General features: G+C 31.5%; 1 protein-coding gene across 1 annotated transcript in view; it reads right to left on the reverse strand.

The window, feature by feature from the left end:
- Nucleotides 1–130: 130 nt before the first annotated feature.
- Nucleotides 131–15,487, reverse strand: part of LOC117182006 (MOXD1 homolog 1) — a 37,392-nt gene continuing 22,035 nt past the window's right edge. The window contains exons 2-10 of the mRNA XM_033375024.1: nt 12,344–12,496; nt 10,334–10,510; nt 9,534–9,617; nt 8,322–8,511; nt 4,899–5,164; nt 3,314–3,732; nt 969–1,159; nt 714–844; nt 131–636 (exon numbers count right to left, since the gene is read on the reverse strand). Of these exons, the coding sequence (XP_033230915.1) occupies nt 469–636; nt 714–844; nt 969–1,159; nt 3,314–3,732; nt 4,899–5,164; nt 8,322–8,511; nt 9,534–9,617; nt 10,334–10,510; nt 12,344–12,496 (1,779 nt within the window). The 3' untranslated portion in view covers nt 131–468. The remainder of the gene's footprint in view (nt 637–713; nt 845–968; nt 1,160–3,313; nt 3,733–4,898; nt 5,165–8,321; nt 8,512–9,533; nt 9,618–10,333; nt 10,511–12,343; nt 12,497–15,487) is intronic.

Consider the following 15,487-nt stretch of genomic DNA (forward strand, 5'->3'; position numbering starts at 1 on the left):
GAGACTCTTCCAGAGTGCGAGGCGGGAATCGAACCCGCAAGCCGAAGGAGTGGGTCCAAAGCCTACGCTTTAGCCCCCACGACCATCGTCCCACTCAAATTAGTTGTTTATAAAACCCGATTTATTTTTATACAAAACACGCGTTACAAAAATCACTTAAAAGTTACAATTTTAGGACTTATATAAATATATTTACATGTCGTTTTACAAACTAGAGGCGGCATACACAAGATTTTTCGAAAACTTTGTCTTCTCATCCGTGAGAATGTTCTTCGAGCCGCCAAAGTGTTTCATACAAATTCCATCGGTCCGTTTCGAACAACCGATATTGTTAAAACCTTTACATTAAAAATAATAAGAAACTCGCAGTAGCTACAATAAATAAATCAGAGCCAATTTACAGTTTTAAAAATATACACAGAAAGCCTTTCGCTTTCGAAGTCGAATCTTTGATTTCAATCTTCATTGTCAAACAAGTGTCCATAAAAGGGAAACAGTCAATGTCATGGTTAAAATGAATGAAAATGGAGATGGTGTTGTTTCTGCAGAACTGGTCAATCTTCTTATTTCAGTGCATATGGTGTTGTTCGGTATAGGAAGAGCTGTGAAGTTCGGGAACATTTGTACTGCTACAGGCTGTGAATAAAAATTGAAAATTAAACTATGTTTTGCAATTTAATTAGAAAAATCTTTCTTAAAAAATGTATTCTCACCATAGCAAGATTGTCGTTCCTCATTCTGCAGAAAGTCATATGTTTTCCATGGTACAAGTTTTTTTCAATAGACCGCGCAAGAAGTTCTTCAGTCCAAGGCAAAGCTTGCATATGTTCTGCCAAAGTGCGACCTAAAGCCAAAGCATTATTATTATTTATCATTAATTAGTTGGAAGTTATTTGTTTTTTATTTACAAATTTTAACTTTACTGGGATAAAAAGTTACTTTGAGAAAATTTAAATTAATATAATCACCTCTAAATTCTGGAGGATCTTCAATAACAAGAGTGGTAAACAGCATATCATTATTTTTCGCTTCTGTGTAATCTCTCATTATTTTCAAAGCAGACTCAGTTTTCTTAACCAGACCCTCATCACTCTGATCATCTGCTTGTAGTGCTTGATAATTTGAAAGCTGCATGTTTGGTAGAGCCAAAGCATCAAATCTGAAACAAACAAAAAGTTAATATTTGATTTCATAATTCCATACCTTCATTTTAAAAGAACCACTCTGCTTTTGGAGATGGTCCGTCGTTTTAGTAAACAAAATATTTCACAAGAATTTAAAAGTGTTCGAAAGGATTCCATGAAATTCAAAAGAATTAAAATTCAGACAAAGAATTCAAAGAACTTATACGGAATTCAGAAGAAATTAGAAGATTTTTAAAGGAATTTTATAGAATTCATCAAATTCAAGAAACTTAGAGACTGCAAGGAATTCAAAAGAATACAAAGGAATACAAAGAATTCAAAGGAATGCAAAGAATTTAGAGAATTCATGGAATTCAGAGAATTCAAATAATTGTGAGAATTCAACGCATTCAGGAGATTTAGGAAGATTATTGGGAATTTAAAAAAGGTAAAATAATTTGAAAGCATTTCATGTATTTTTTAAGAATTCAAAATAATACAAAGAAGTTAAATAAGTCAACAGAATGGTAAGAAATTTAAGTGAATTAAAATTAAATTCGTATCATTTATTGAACCAGGGTGTATTAATTACAAATGCATACAGAGTGGTCAGTTTAGTAGACAAACAACGTGTTTTTTTTGTTTTAAAATAACGTACAGCCGACAAATAGTAACCGATTTGAAGGTGAAAATTTCAAAAAAAAAAAGGCTAAGGAAATTTTCCAGAAAATTGTCAAACCGAATATTTTATTTATATTTTTGTTTCTGTTATAAATAGACAAATATGACGAAAAAATTGGTATTTTTTCCATTTGACGTTCCCGCGCTGATCAATAAAATCAACATATTTGCAATCGCGTATGTTGAATTGAGTCACATTAAAACAAATTATTTTGTCGAAAGTATGCTTTCTATAATTTTCAATAATTTTACGTTTATCTTTAGTTATATTGCAAGAAATTTTTCTAAAGTAACCGTTAATTTCGAAAATTTTCTCTTAAAATTATTCTTGTTGATATCATAAAAAAAAACATTATAAACAATTTATTGAACAAATGCATTATTCAGGCATTTGTCGACGGGAGAATTTGTTTTTTTTCCGATGTCACTCATTTTAATTGGAAACTTGAAAATTTTAAGAACATTAATAATTATTTTCTCAATTTTAAGTTTCTTTTTTAAACAAGAAATTGAATTTTTTAAAAGAAGTTTTCAGTCATTTGTTGATGGAACAATTCGTTTTTTCAAATTTCAGTCCTTCTAAATTATGAACTTGATAATTTCAGCAACATTCATAATTAGCTGATAGAATGTTTTGAACAAATTTAAGAAACAAATGCATTCTTCGTTCATTTGTTAACGGAAAAATTAATTTTTTAGGTGAATCCTTCTAATTAAAAACTTCATGCCAATTGCAGCAAATTTTTTTTATTTTTATTTATTTATTTTTATTAAATAATCATGAAATTGTTGGAATTATCATGAAGTGCTTAATTAATAGGCCTGACATTAAAAACATGGCGTCGAAAAACGTCCAAATGATGAATTTTTTCATTAAATTTGTTCTAAAAAATCATAAAACTTATCATCTAATTATGAATGTTGTTTGTAATTATCGGGCTGTTCCAAATTAAAAGGACTCCCAACGAAAAAAAAAAGTAATATTTCGTTCGACAAATTTCCGAAAAATGTATTTGTTTATAATAATAACAATATTAAGCATAAAAATTTTTCTCCAATAATATTGTTCCCAATCAAAATTTCTTGCAATATAACTTTAAAAAATTTCAAATTATTAAAAAACATAATATGAACAAATGATTTGTTCATGAAACTTTGTTTGCTTATTATATAATAAACAAAAATCTTCAACTAATGTTATTCTATAAAACGTAAGCATTTGCAACAATTTTTCTATTATTGACGAGCACCGGGAATATCCAATAGAAAAAAAGGGTAATTTTTTCTCAATATGTATTTATTTATAACAAAATTGGAAGATAAAATAAAAAATTAGACTGAACAACCCTCTAAGAAAATTGAAATTTTCCTTTTTAAAAATTACGTGAGTTTATACGTATATTTCAAGAAAGGTTTATTTAATACGAAGGTATCGAGTTGTATAATTTATTAATTATTTTCAACTATGCCATTATGTCAATTTTTATTAAATAATGCAAAATTCTTACCCAGTGGTCAGAAAAAGCTTTTCCAAATGTTCCATTGAGATTCCCTTGAAGCTGGTGATGCCCAGAGTTTTAAAAAGATCTCTGACTGGTGTCATACTGTAACAAGCGGCCAACTCAGTTCTAGGATAATGGACCACAAAAGCCAAACACATTTCCTGATCAGCCGCATATCCTCCCAAAGTTGCGTTAGGCCTATCCAGAGTGCCATAAACACACTCAGCAACTATTTCATCTCCAGGAAGAATTTTAACTTCTTTATCCAAAGTGTGTGATTGTTGGTAATCAAAATCAAATTGGTTGTCTTGAACTATTGTTGGAAGTTCAGTGCCTTCTCGAATGTGCTTCAAACTTAATTTTCGTCCAGCCAAATGAGAATGCAGAACCACAGAGACAACATTGATACCTTCATCTGGGAACATCTGTCGACAAAACAGAAATGTTCATCAGAATATTTTATATTAAATGTTACAATTCAATTAAAAAGGAGAAGATTAGGCAAGGGAACCTAATGTAAATATTTTTGTTGCATAAACTTTTTACGCTGAATCAGATTACTTACGATTTTTCCACTTTTTAACCAATTATGGTTCTAAATAAATTTACCATTTTTTGTACCTGATCTTAGCTCGGTTCTCTTGTTTCTATCATTTCTAAAATAAAAAATTTTTATCAGACTTTTATCACTGGTTTTTACTTTTTAACTTTCTATCCACTTAGCAGGTTACACAAAACTGTATCCTTCTTCTTCGAAACTGTATCAATAGATTAGTTTATCATCTGCATGTAACTCACGTTTTTTTATTATTAAAAGTAAATAGAAGTATAATCAACAAAATTCAGAAAATTAAATTGAAACTAAGAACCATCAAGATATCTAATAACATAATATTTCGGAGCGACTTTATCTTACCATCCTGTTTCTTTGCTACGAAAACACGCTTTTCCCAAATAAGGAAATCTTTCTCCTATTTTCAAACATCAAGTTTTTGTTCGAATGAAATATTCATCTGGCATAATTCTACATTTATTTGCACAAAGCCAAATATGAATATTATAAAGTGATAGCAATCAAACATGTTTGGGCAAATCTACATTTTAATGCAAAATGCACCAAACAGATTAAAACTCTAGTCATGGCTGCAAGTGAGTCAGACATTTTATAAGGTACCCTCCTAGAATTCATAACGAGATAACTTTTATGACTCAACATTTCATCTCTGAAGATTAAAATCTGCTGACAATGATCTTTCTTGTGGTTACGCGTTTCCGATTATCGTGGGAAATAATGCAGTTTATAAACAAAATTCTATCTCAGCTCTAATTGGAGAAGAACTCTCATATGAATAGATATTGCTATCTCGAAATCTGATTTTAAATTGACCAGTTGGTTAATTAAACTTTTTAAGTTTTAGGCAATATATCCATTTTTCAAAACTTATTTTTCAGCCACATCTATATTCAACAATAATGATGATAACTCTAGAAAAAGAGAGAAATGGTAACTAGAGAAATTTAATGAAACTTTTTAAAAATAATATTAAATATATTTTAATATTTGGAAAATGTTTTGGTTTATGTTTCGTACCATATTTGTGCAATCGGGAGTGCAATATCCAGCAGTTGCATACGTTTCCTGTTTTGGGGGAACGACATGAAGAGGAGTCACTGCTACACCAGCTACGAGGATTCCAGCTTCATTTTTCCGAAAATTAGAAGTGTAGTGAATTCTCACTCCACTACTGTCGATTATTGTTCTACGAAGTGGATTATTGTAATGAACTTCCAACATATAATATGTTCCCTCTTTATGTTCGCCTACTGGGATTCCGACGTGTTCTGGGAACCATTCACCTAAACAATAAAAAATACCAATTAGTGTTTTCAGTTATGTAAAAAAAAAAACAGTTCGAAACATACAATTTTTATTTTCTAAGTCTTTAAATTATTTTTAATTTATGTTTAAAAATAGGACCTGAACTTACAAAAGCTTTAATTTACTCGTTGAATGATGTGGCGAAAAACTTAATCAACCCCGATCTTATTTTCATAACTAAACAAAAGTTCATCTTTCAATTTAAAAAAAACTGTTGTGCACAAACAATTATTCACAATTGATGGCAACATTTAAAGTTTTCTAAGACTCAGAGGTTTCAACTTGATTTTAAAATATAATTTTAAAAGTATTTTCTATTTTTAAAATAAATCTATATTATCACAATTTTCTTTGCATGTTTACAATATACAATTCACCATTTGTAATCACAATTTACAATTTACAATTTATAAGTTAAATATTATAATTTAGATTTCAAAATGTACACAATAATTTATATTTTAAAATTATATCATTTGCAACGTTTAGATATAAAAATGGCGAAATTCCCTTTTCACTATCTTGCAATCAGTAAATTTACTCTTGTTAAATGCAGGATTTATAGTGGTCCGCGTTTAACCCCGACCAATTTAAATAATGTTTTTTTATCATTTTAACATAATTGATTTAAAATTGCCAAACTTATGGCGAGTATGGCACCGCATGTTTATCGATTATTTGCGTAAGTTCATTGAATGTTAATTATAATAATGGTTACAATTATCTCTCTTAAATTTATTAAAATTTACCGGTATTTGCGGTAAAATAAGCCAGGATCAAGTTATTTTGTAAATAGTTTAAGAAGATAATACAAAATAGTGCAAACTTCAATGTTTTTAATGCAATCCAATATAATAAACATTTTTCAATTTTTCAGATCACTTTAAAGGTAAATTTCTAAATTTCTTTAGAATCGCACAAACATCACCATTATTTTGAAAATGATTGTTTGCATGGTACAATATGTTTAATGTTGAAAAAATGTTGTTAAATACATTAAATGAGGTGTTTATCAAATTTATATAATATAATATATATACATATTCATTGCATTTTATTGATATTTTTGTACAGAAATTTGTGGAAAAAAATGGAAGTCGCACTGATTTTACCATATATTTTTGTTTTAAATTGATAAGTCATAAAACTCCTTCATCCTGGATAATTTTATATAGAATTCTGACGTAATACCGATCCCTACTATACCGACACTTTTTTGCGCAACAACTTGCTCAGGAAATTTTTTTGATTTTTTTTGTGTATTTCCAGAAATTCAGAACTATACAAACATTCTGTAGTGCCATTCAATTAATTTCCTAAATATTCAACTTGATATCCCAATTCGCTTGAACGTGAGGGGTTGAAAAAAAATGTTTATGAGGTAGGAATCTAGTAAAATATTACAAATGCTTTCGAAAAGAAACTTTAAACAAACTTTTAAAACATATAATTAACATTTTTAAAAAATAAAGTGATACCTGTATAGAGTGTACAGTATAATTATATGCCTACATACAATCGGAAATCAATTAACTTTGATGGTATCATACGTGAAAAGAACAAAATTCCCGATTCTAAATAAAATTCCAGGGTTTTTCAGGTTTCGCGGTATAATAATGGAAATTTTTGTTTTATGGAGGAGTGGGCTAAATTTTGCGCACACCTATTTTTTAATAATTGATTAAGTTCCATTAATTTTAATTATGCCAGAACTAACAACATTTTTCTTTAAAAGGTTGATTGCTCTCAAAATTCTGTATAAAATTAGCCAAGGGTGAGTCCGATTTATCTAGTTTTTAAGTAGATATTGAAAAAATAATTTAAATTTCAATGTTTTCTTAAATTTTCAATAACTTCCGAAATAATCAACATTTTTCAATGATCTTGGGTTCATTTTCAAGCTATTTTTTCATCGTATCACAACTCATGATTATAAATCGTAAACATTTTCTTATCGAATTCCAAGAACTTGAAGTTGTAACAAAAAGGTTAGTAAAATTGCAATATTCTTTTTTATAACAAAAATATTTTTGTAGAACGTATGAGACATGTAATCATGAAGTTCCTATGAAATTTCCTCAAAATATATATTTAATTTTTATTCTGATTTGCCTTCGAAAATGATTTCAAATTTTTCCAACTTCTTAGGTTACAACTTTAAGTTCTTGCAATTTGATAAGAAAAGAAGAATAAGCCCAAAAAAATTTGAGAAAATGTTGATTATTTTGGAAATTATTGAACATTTAAAAAAGATTGTAATTTACACTATTTTGCAATATCTACTTAAAACAGACAAATTGGCTTCACCCTGAGCTTATTTTATACATCATATTGAGAGCAATCAACCCTGTAAAGAGAACATTTATTAACTCTGGTATAATTAAAATTAAGATAAATTAATCAGTTACCAAAAAAGAGGTGTGCGAAAACTTTTGTTCACCCATGTAGATTGAATTTCTGGATTTCCAGGATGGCCATTAAAAAATTAATCGATAAAACTAGCATCTACTACATTTTCCGTAATTAAATGCATTATTTATGTTTATACTGAGTTTGTCATTAAATTAAGCAAAATGAATGACTAAAGACTAGAAAGAACTAAGAGATAACTATTAATTGTCAACATTACGAACAATTTTATAACCCATAAATTCACATATTTCACATTGTAATTATTTTTATAAATTCTTGTTCGAAAATCCCATAACATGCTTGTGATTGTTTATTTCTATATATTCAATAAAAAATGAAAAGCGAATTTAATTTTTGTTTTTTTTTTTTCATCATGGCACTCAGGCTGTTATGCTTACAGGTAACCTTTGAGGAGCATTTTCTCGGAAAACATTGACTTTTTCTAATTTTTCTAATATAAATATATAGAGCTGCAAAAATTCTTGAATGTATGTTTTCATGTTTTTAAATAAAAAATCTGGACTTTGAAAACGTATCTATCTCGGCTGAAACTTTTTATTTTGCTCTTTGGCATTTCTGACGTGCCACCCTTCAAATTGTTTCCTGCTGCAGAATAGATGAACTCTTCAATCATCGATTTTTATTGTCTGAAGATGAATGAAGAAAATGCATCTGGTTGCCGAGTAAATGCGAACTTATCGAAAAAATTCCTTCTGGACTCACCCTTGCTTCCTCGAGCCCAGGCGAGGACTGGTTGCAGACAGGATTCCCATTCTCTTGGCATCGTCGGGCTGTAGCAATGCGCTCCAGCAAGTTTGGTATGTTTTCCGAGGGTCGGTGACGTCGAAACGCATTCGTATAGAATCACGTGGTGTACGAGGCCCTCGTTCGACTTCTCCACAAGCGGTGTGTACTGAAAGAATAAAAAAAAATGAATGAAAATAAAATAAAAAACTTGATTAATTTCCACAACTTCTTCGAAACCAGTTTGAGTTTCATTGGGAGAAAAAGAGAGGGAATTGGGATCTTGGTGCGAAAAGTGATTCCTGATATTTACACTCTCCCGGTTTTACTTAATGACCCAATTACTGCTTTCAGTAGTCCAAACTGCAGAGTAATTACTCATTGATATAATTAATTTAGTTTTATTAGGTGTGACCCAAAAACATACACTTTTCCTGATTCTTTGATCAAATCTTAAAAATTGGCAATTTATAACATAATTATCTAAAACCAAAATAGTTTTATCACAAAGAAATTGAAACGTCGAGAATTTTAGTTGTAAAGCTTCTATCTATAAAATTTCAGCCACAGAAACGATAAAAATGTAAACTCGCAATCAACCTAAATTCTTTGAATTTAATTACAACTACCATGAGTAACATTCGGAGAAGATCTCTCCCTATTTCGTCATGGGGAAAAAATTGGAAAGAACATGTTTAGTTTTTATCAGATTAGATCTTTATTTCGGCAGCTGTTAATTCCGAGGATCGCTTTCGTCCAAAGTTTATGTTTTGGTGAAAAATTTCTGCTGTTGGCAGTGATTTACAAGTAAGTATGACATAATTTATGGATCATAAAGATCTCCTAACGCTCATCGATGAAAAGATAATACACCAGCCCAGGTATATTAAGCGTTCTAAAAGTTTCGAGAGGACAAAGCTAAAGAGCGAACGAGTTCATCCTTTTTTATTCGAGGATCTTATTGACAGTCCGTAAATGTTTCGGACTAGTAGTGACATCATTTAGTGAGAAAGAGCAGAGTCCTTTTTTGTTCCAGTGACGAGTTACTCGGCACGACGCGACGTCCGGTCGCGTAGTGCGAATAATTTTAATTCGTGACTCACATTTAAATCAATATCTGATTCTTATAATAATTAAAAATGCAAATTTCAATAGTAATGTAAACAGGTATTTAAGGGGTATTATACTCACTCCGATCATGTGATGTTTACCAGCCACTGGTGCCTTGAAAATTTTGCACCAGTACTCTGTGTCTGTGCTATTTGAAACGGCAAACTGGAAGAAGAAATAAAGTATTAACATTTTTCATTGAAGACAAACTTATTTTTCCTTACAGAAATTTTTTTCTTTTTCAACTCAGTCCTTTATCAAATTGTTATAATCATTTTTCTGCCTGTTTCTTTGTTCATTAAACTTTAATGTTTGGATTACAATTTTGGGTCTTATACTGAAAAGTGTTTTTCAAAATAAAGAAAACGGATGTTTTCATATTACAAGTCGCTAAAATAAACTTTGTGAGAGAAATAATTAAGAAGTTCTCAATAAGGTTTCATTTTTTTAATCCAAAAGGCAAAGCTTATTCTACCCAATTTTCTAAATTAAAAGTATAATGAACAATCTTATAAGTCCTAAAAGGTAAATGTCCGAAAAGTTCCAATGACGAAACTCATAAGTCCTAACATATGTCAACGTTTTGAAATGTACGAAAAAATTGATACATAATTCTTCAAAGCTCAAAACGATTTTTTCACTACTTTGTGCAGTTTCATCGAATAAGACAAAAATTGCTAAACAATTCGATACTAATAAGGCCCAACATTTTAGAATATTTTAATGTGAAAATCCTTATAGAGCCAAATCTAGCATTTCAGTTCACATTATTACGTCAAAATGATCAATCTCGGAAAACGGACAAGTGAGGCCCCAACTTTGTTACTAAGTCCTAAATCTGATGCCTTATTTCCAAGTACAAACACTGGTTTTCTACCAACCTGATTAAGTTTAACATCCCAATGCTGAACATCCGCTGTTCTTGGAGGTGGTGGGGGATGTGGAGCAGGGGCCTTAAGTCGTAAGGCCCTGCCTCCTCGTTTTTCTCCATGAAAGGCTGCCGAGTTCAGTTCAGGATCGGTAGGATGCAATGCCCACAGTACCCTAATCGTGTCTCCCTGAAATTACAGAAGCAGTCAACCATTGAACGACCCAATAGAGTTAGAATCGGGGAACAAAGGTCCCATATAAAGAAAAACAGTGGGGGTATAAACGGAGTGCTCGGTTCACGATTAGAAGTATTTTAATGGGCCCACGGTTCCTTTGGAACCGTGCTTCTCGACTAGTGGCATCCCGCTGTCTCAAAGGGTGCGTACGGCATGCTAAATGCCTAAATGCCACCACGGGAATCTTAGTCCCCGATGGGCCGTAGGCTGAGGGCTTCGTGGGGCCCGAGAATTTCTGAAACTCGCATAAAATATAAATCACTGAGACAGAGCGAGTCTTCTCGCGAATATTCTAATTTAGTTTGGTTTTCTTCGGTACCATGCGCTTGACATTAGGCCTTAAGGCCTAAAGTGCAGTCTTCTGTATACAAATTGGCGCCATAAGGTCTATTACTCATCTCACATAAATTTAAATAATGAGTTTAGTCATAAAAATAAACTGTGTTATTTGGGTCGACGAGTTAGTCCAGGTGTATCATCTTCGGAGAACTTATTCACTAAAAACCGGTTTTTTTTGGGCTACTTTAGACAAATTAAAACTTAAATATATATCAGCTTCCATGTCGTGAGAAAAACGTTCTTCTGGTATAATTTAAGAATTAGTGCTCGAATTAGTCTCTACATTATAAAGAATTGCGCGCTTTCTGAATTAATTTTTTTGATAAGCATTTGATAAGATGGATAGAAGTAATCTTTGAGAAGTCGTGAAAGAGTACGAAGCCAATGGATGGACTTTACAAGCAATAAAAATAATATATACTGGTAGCACAGCGATTGTAAGGGTTAATGGAAAACAAAGTGATTGGTCCGATATTATGCAAGATGTTAAACAAGGATGTGTTATGTACTCATGGCTATTTGTTATATTCAAGGACAAGTGTCTAAGAATGGCCCTCTTCGACAAAGAAGGTATGGATCTCGAAACAGTAAGGGTACGTGGGTTAGCGTTTGCGAATGATGAGGTTGTTTTGGTCTCGGTTATGGCAGAATCAATTGAAGTCTTGCAAAGAATGTGGAACAAACTGAATACAAGCATGAAGAGCACGGGCACTTCCACTTTAAATATTTCTTTAATAATTTAGAAATTCGATGTTCCACTCGGTTACACAAACTGTCAACACAAAATAGACCACAGAAAGAACTATTTATTGAAAATTATCAATATTCATCTATTGAAAATGATAATTTAAAGATATCTTTATTTTTTTTAAGTCAATGTGTTCAGCTTTAAATAAAAAATGATAACATATCGAGTTTCCAATTTTTAACCCAAAAGTCCTAAACACTTTGAATGAAGACAATTAATTGTATAATTTCCCGAAAATACGTTGGTGTTAAAATTAACTAAAAGATACTATTTTAAACCTACTTTATTACATTCTTTCCAAAATAAATTTATTTTGAATTCATTTGTATCAACACAAAACTCAGATATGCAAAATATTCATTCCAAAATTTATCTATAGTACCAATGTGATTCTTGATCCCTGAAATTGGTATTTTCGTTCTATCTTGGTTTGAAATAATAAAGAAAGAAAATTAATAAGTCGGTATTTAAAGTTCAAGTACCTTTTTAATAAAAAGTTATAACCAAATTTTACGACTTTTTTGCAACGATCCTTAAATTGTTTATTTATTAGTTAAACACTGTAATTTTGTATCAGTCTTTTTTAAAAATCATTCAGCTATTTTCAAATTGACTATTTCTGAGTTTTTGGTAATAATTACTTAAATTATTTATGCAGGCACTATACACAAACTAGAGATTAGTTTATAATATCTTACCGTTAATTGCTTATCATCTGGATCACAAGTCAGCCATTTTCTTGAAAAAATAATCGTCGTGTGAGTATCATTTTGGTTCCCACTTATGGCAGTAACATCTTGGGATACGTCAGTGACTGGTGCAGTATTTGCCTCTTTGAGACCATGAGAATCCTGAAACAAAAAATTAATTTTTACATTAATTATTAGTTTGGTAGAATTTTTTTTTTATTTCAATATAATAAATAAATGTCAAAAATGTTGTATTCCCCCTAGAACGGTATCTCACGCCTCCGAGGCGTAGACGTAGACAAGAATGAATGCCATACCACGTGACCACGTGACCATTTTGAAAAAATAAAGCGAAATAAATAAAAAAACTATTTGTTGTCTTGAAATATTCATAATTAGGGCGTATACGCCTAGGAAGCGTGTGGATACTGATTGATTACGAAAAAAAATCAATCAAAATTCGATTAAATTAATGGAAGTGTCTACAAGTACCGAAAAATTCTGGTCAATTGTACCGACATTTCGGTACCCGTTGCCACGGGCTAATTTAACTAAATTTTTGTAGTGTCCAATATTAAAATACTGTTGAGTCAATGCCATACTTTCTTAGATAATTTTTCAAATGAAATCAATATTTTTATATAACCCAATAAGATTCCTTTCAGTTGTATAATAAAATGACATCCTTGAATTAGAAACTTTACATTTATAACAAACAAGAAATGATTATAAAACAGAGTAGAAAAAAAAAGATTCAATAAATGTCGTCGTAGTTAAAAATGGTCTTTCGCAGAAAAATTTAGTCGAAAAGAACATTGCAATCGAATTCCCTGATCGAATTTTATTACAGTCTTCAAACAAGACGAAACTCGAGACATCCCACGAAAACCTAAGATCTCAGGATCCGATATGCATTCTGCCTTGTGAGTGAATAACCCCAGCTGAATGTAACGACACATTGCTCCTCTCCTTTTCTCTCAGTGCCATTCGTCTTTTCTTCATTTCTGTCTTTATCACCATCTTACAAGGCTTCATTCTACTTTGCCTTTTAATCCCCCAACCCCCAGCCCATTTGAAAAGCATGAAAAGAGAGGTTCGAAATCTTGTTTGGGTTCATCCTCCGTTGGGCCCATTCGAATAATATTCTATCTTGTTCGAAGTATCTATACTGTGAAAATGCTGAAGGGAAGTTGCCTTCCTGCGCGTAATGAATCCAAATAATTGCTAACAGTCGTCATGCTCAACGAGTACAGGCCAGGCGTTTCAACGTCACGCTTACCTGATGTTATGCATAGGCGTGTTATGCCACGAGCCTTGAAGGGTTAACTTGACTTGAGACAAGGGACACGAAACCCTCTTTAGATGAGGAAGGTAGGTCGGGTTTAAAACCTTCTAAGGATGTCGGCTTCCTGTCCATGATTAATTTGTTTAATTAATTATAACGTACTTCCGAGAGCAACGGCTGGTTCAAGTTGGATTAATTGAGAATATATGAATATTGTGATTATCTGGTGGAGAGATTCCATTGCTATTAAGTCTAGTGTATTTCCTGTCTATTTTTTGGTTTGTTGTAATTTTTTGTGAGTATTTTTTATATTTTTTCAGAATCATATTCCTTTAAGCTTGAAAGTCTTCAATATTGGATATCGAACATCAGAAAAATGTTTGTTTGGACCAAAAAAATCTTTTTTCAAATTTCCATCTCTTAAAATTGCGAGGCCTCAAAATTCATAAGACTGAATTATTATTCAACAATATAGAGGTGCAGCCTGGGATTGTGCCTCGATCAAATAAATGAGATTATTACTTCCCTTTTCCTGCGATGCAATGGTGCGAACTGCGAATCTCGCGTGTTCGCATTCTCTTATCACCTTACGAAGTTGCATAACTGTGATACAATTATGGTAGTGACAGCTACTAAACGCGTAATAATATCTTGTAATTCTACTTTAAATCATTCTCAACTTGTCCTGCATGAATTGCAAAGTAAATCTCAAGAGGAAACACATTTTTTTATTATAAATATATGTAAATAAATCAAAATCAAATACTTCGCGTATAAAATTACTGTAATACAAATATTAGAGCCGTGAAATTTTATAATACCCTGTCAAAAAATCCCTAAAATAATAATAGAAAAACCAAATCAAATCCAATATTAGGATAAAATAGGACTAAGCAAAATAGTCTGCGGTCAAGCGGGACAACTGGAATTTTCAATTTTATGATATAATATTACTTGTTCTGGATAAAACATGAGTGTTCCGCGTTACCACCACATGGCCCACTGAGCCCCGTTTTAGAAGGAGAGACATACTTGCGACAAATACTTTGATCATTTTGATATCCACGAGATAATACAAAAAGTTTAGTATTGCATTCAGCTAATCTTTAAATTAATACCCTTCTTTCTTATCTGCATAACGATTCCAGATGAAGTTTTTTTTTTGATGACGAATAATGTTTCGAAAGATATGACAAAATTCAGAATCAATTCTGAATTGTCTTTTAATCGTATCGCATTCTGCACAATCCAGCCGTCGTTGAACGAGACCTGTTCGGAATACATGAATGCACGTTGGGACGAGTCTTGTCCACAGGAAACGCAGGTACCGATCCATGACGTCACATCCGTCGAATTAATCTTCTTTCGGTACACGACTCGGCACCTTGTCTTTCTCAGAATCGAGTTAGCCTTTTTCAATCCATCAAAGAAAGTACCCTTCGATTGATACCGATTAAACGATTTGTGCTGATTTCGCTATAAAAAATTTCGCTTTAAAATTTATACACCACACACGTTTAGAATGAAACTATTACCCTTTGATACCGATTCAACGATTTGTGCTGATTCCGCTATAAAAAAATTTTACATTTCAATTGATATACCACACACGTTTAGAGAGAGAACCAGTCCTCTTCGATTGATACCGATTAAATGATTTGTGCTGATTTCGTTAAAAATGTTTGCATTACCATTGACACACCACACACGTTTAGACTGACAACTTTCGATAGAGGAATAAAATTATGAACACTTGAAGAAATTCCGTACTGGAAAACAGGTTATGAACAAATATAAAAGATTTATTCAAAAAGAATCAATTTATTAAAGGCACTTGGAAGGCAGGTCTTTACTCTTTGAGATGCGAG

Source organism: Belonocnema kinseyi, chromosome 10 (assembly GCF_010883055.1).
Source record: "Belonocnema kinseyi isolate 2016_QV_RU_SX_M_011 chromosome 10, B_treatae_v1, whole genome shotgun sequence".
Classification (NCBI taxonomy): domain Eukaryota; kingdom Metazoa; phylum Arthropoda; class Insecta; order Hymenoptera; family Cynipidae; genus Belonocnema; species Belonocnema kinseyi.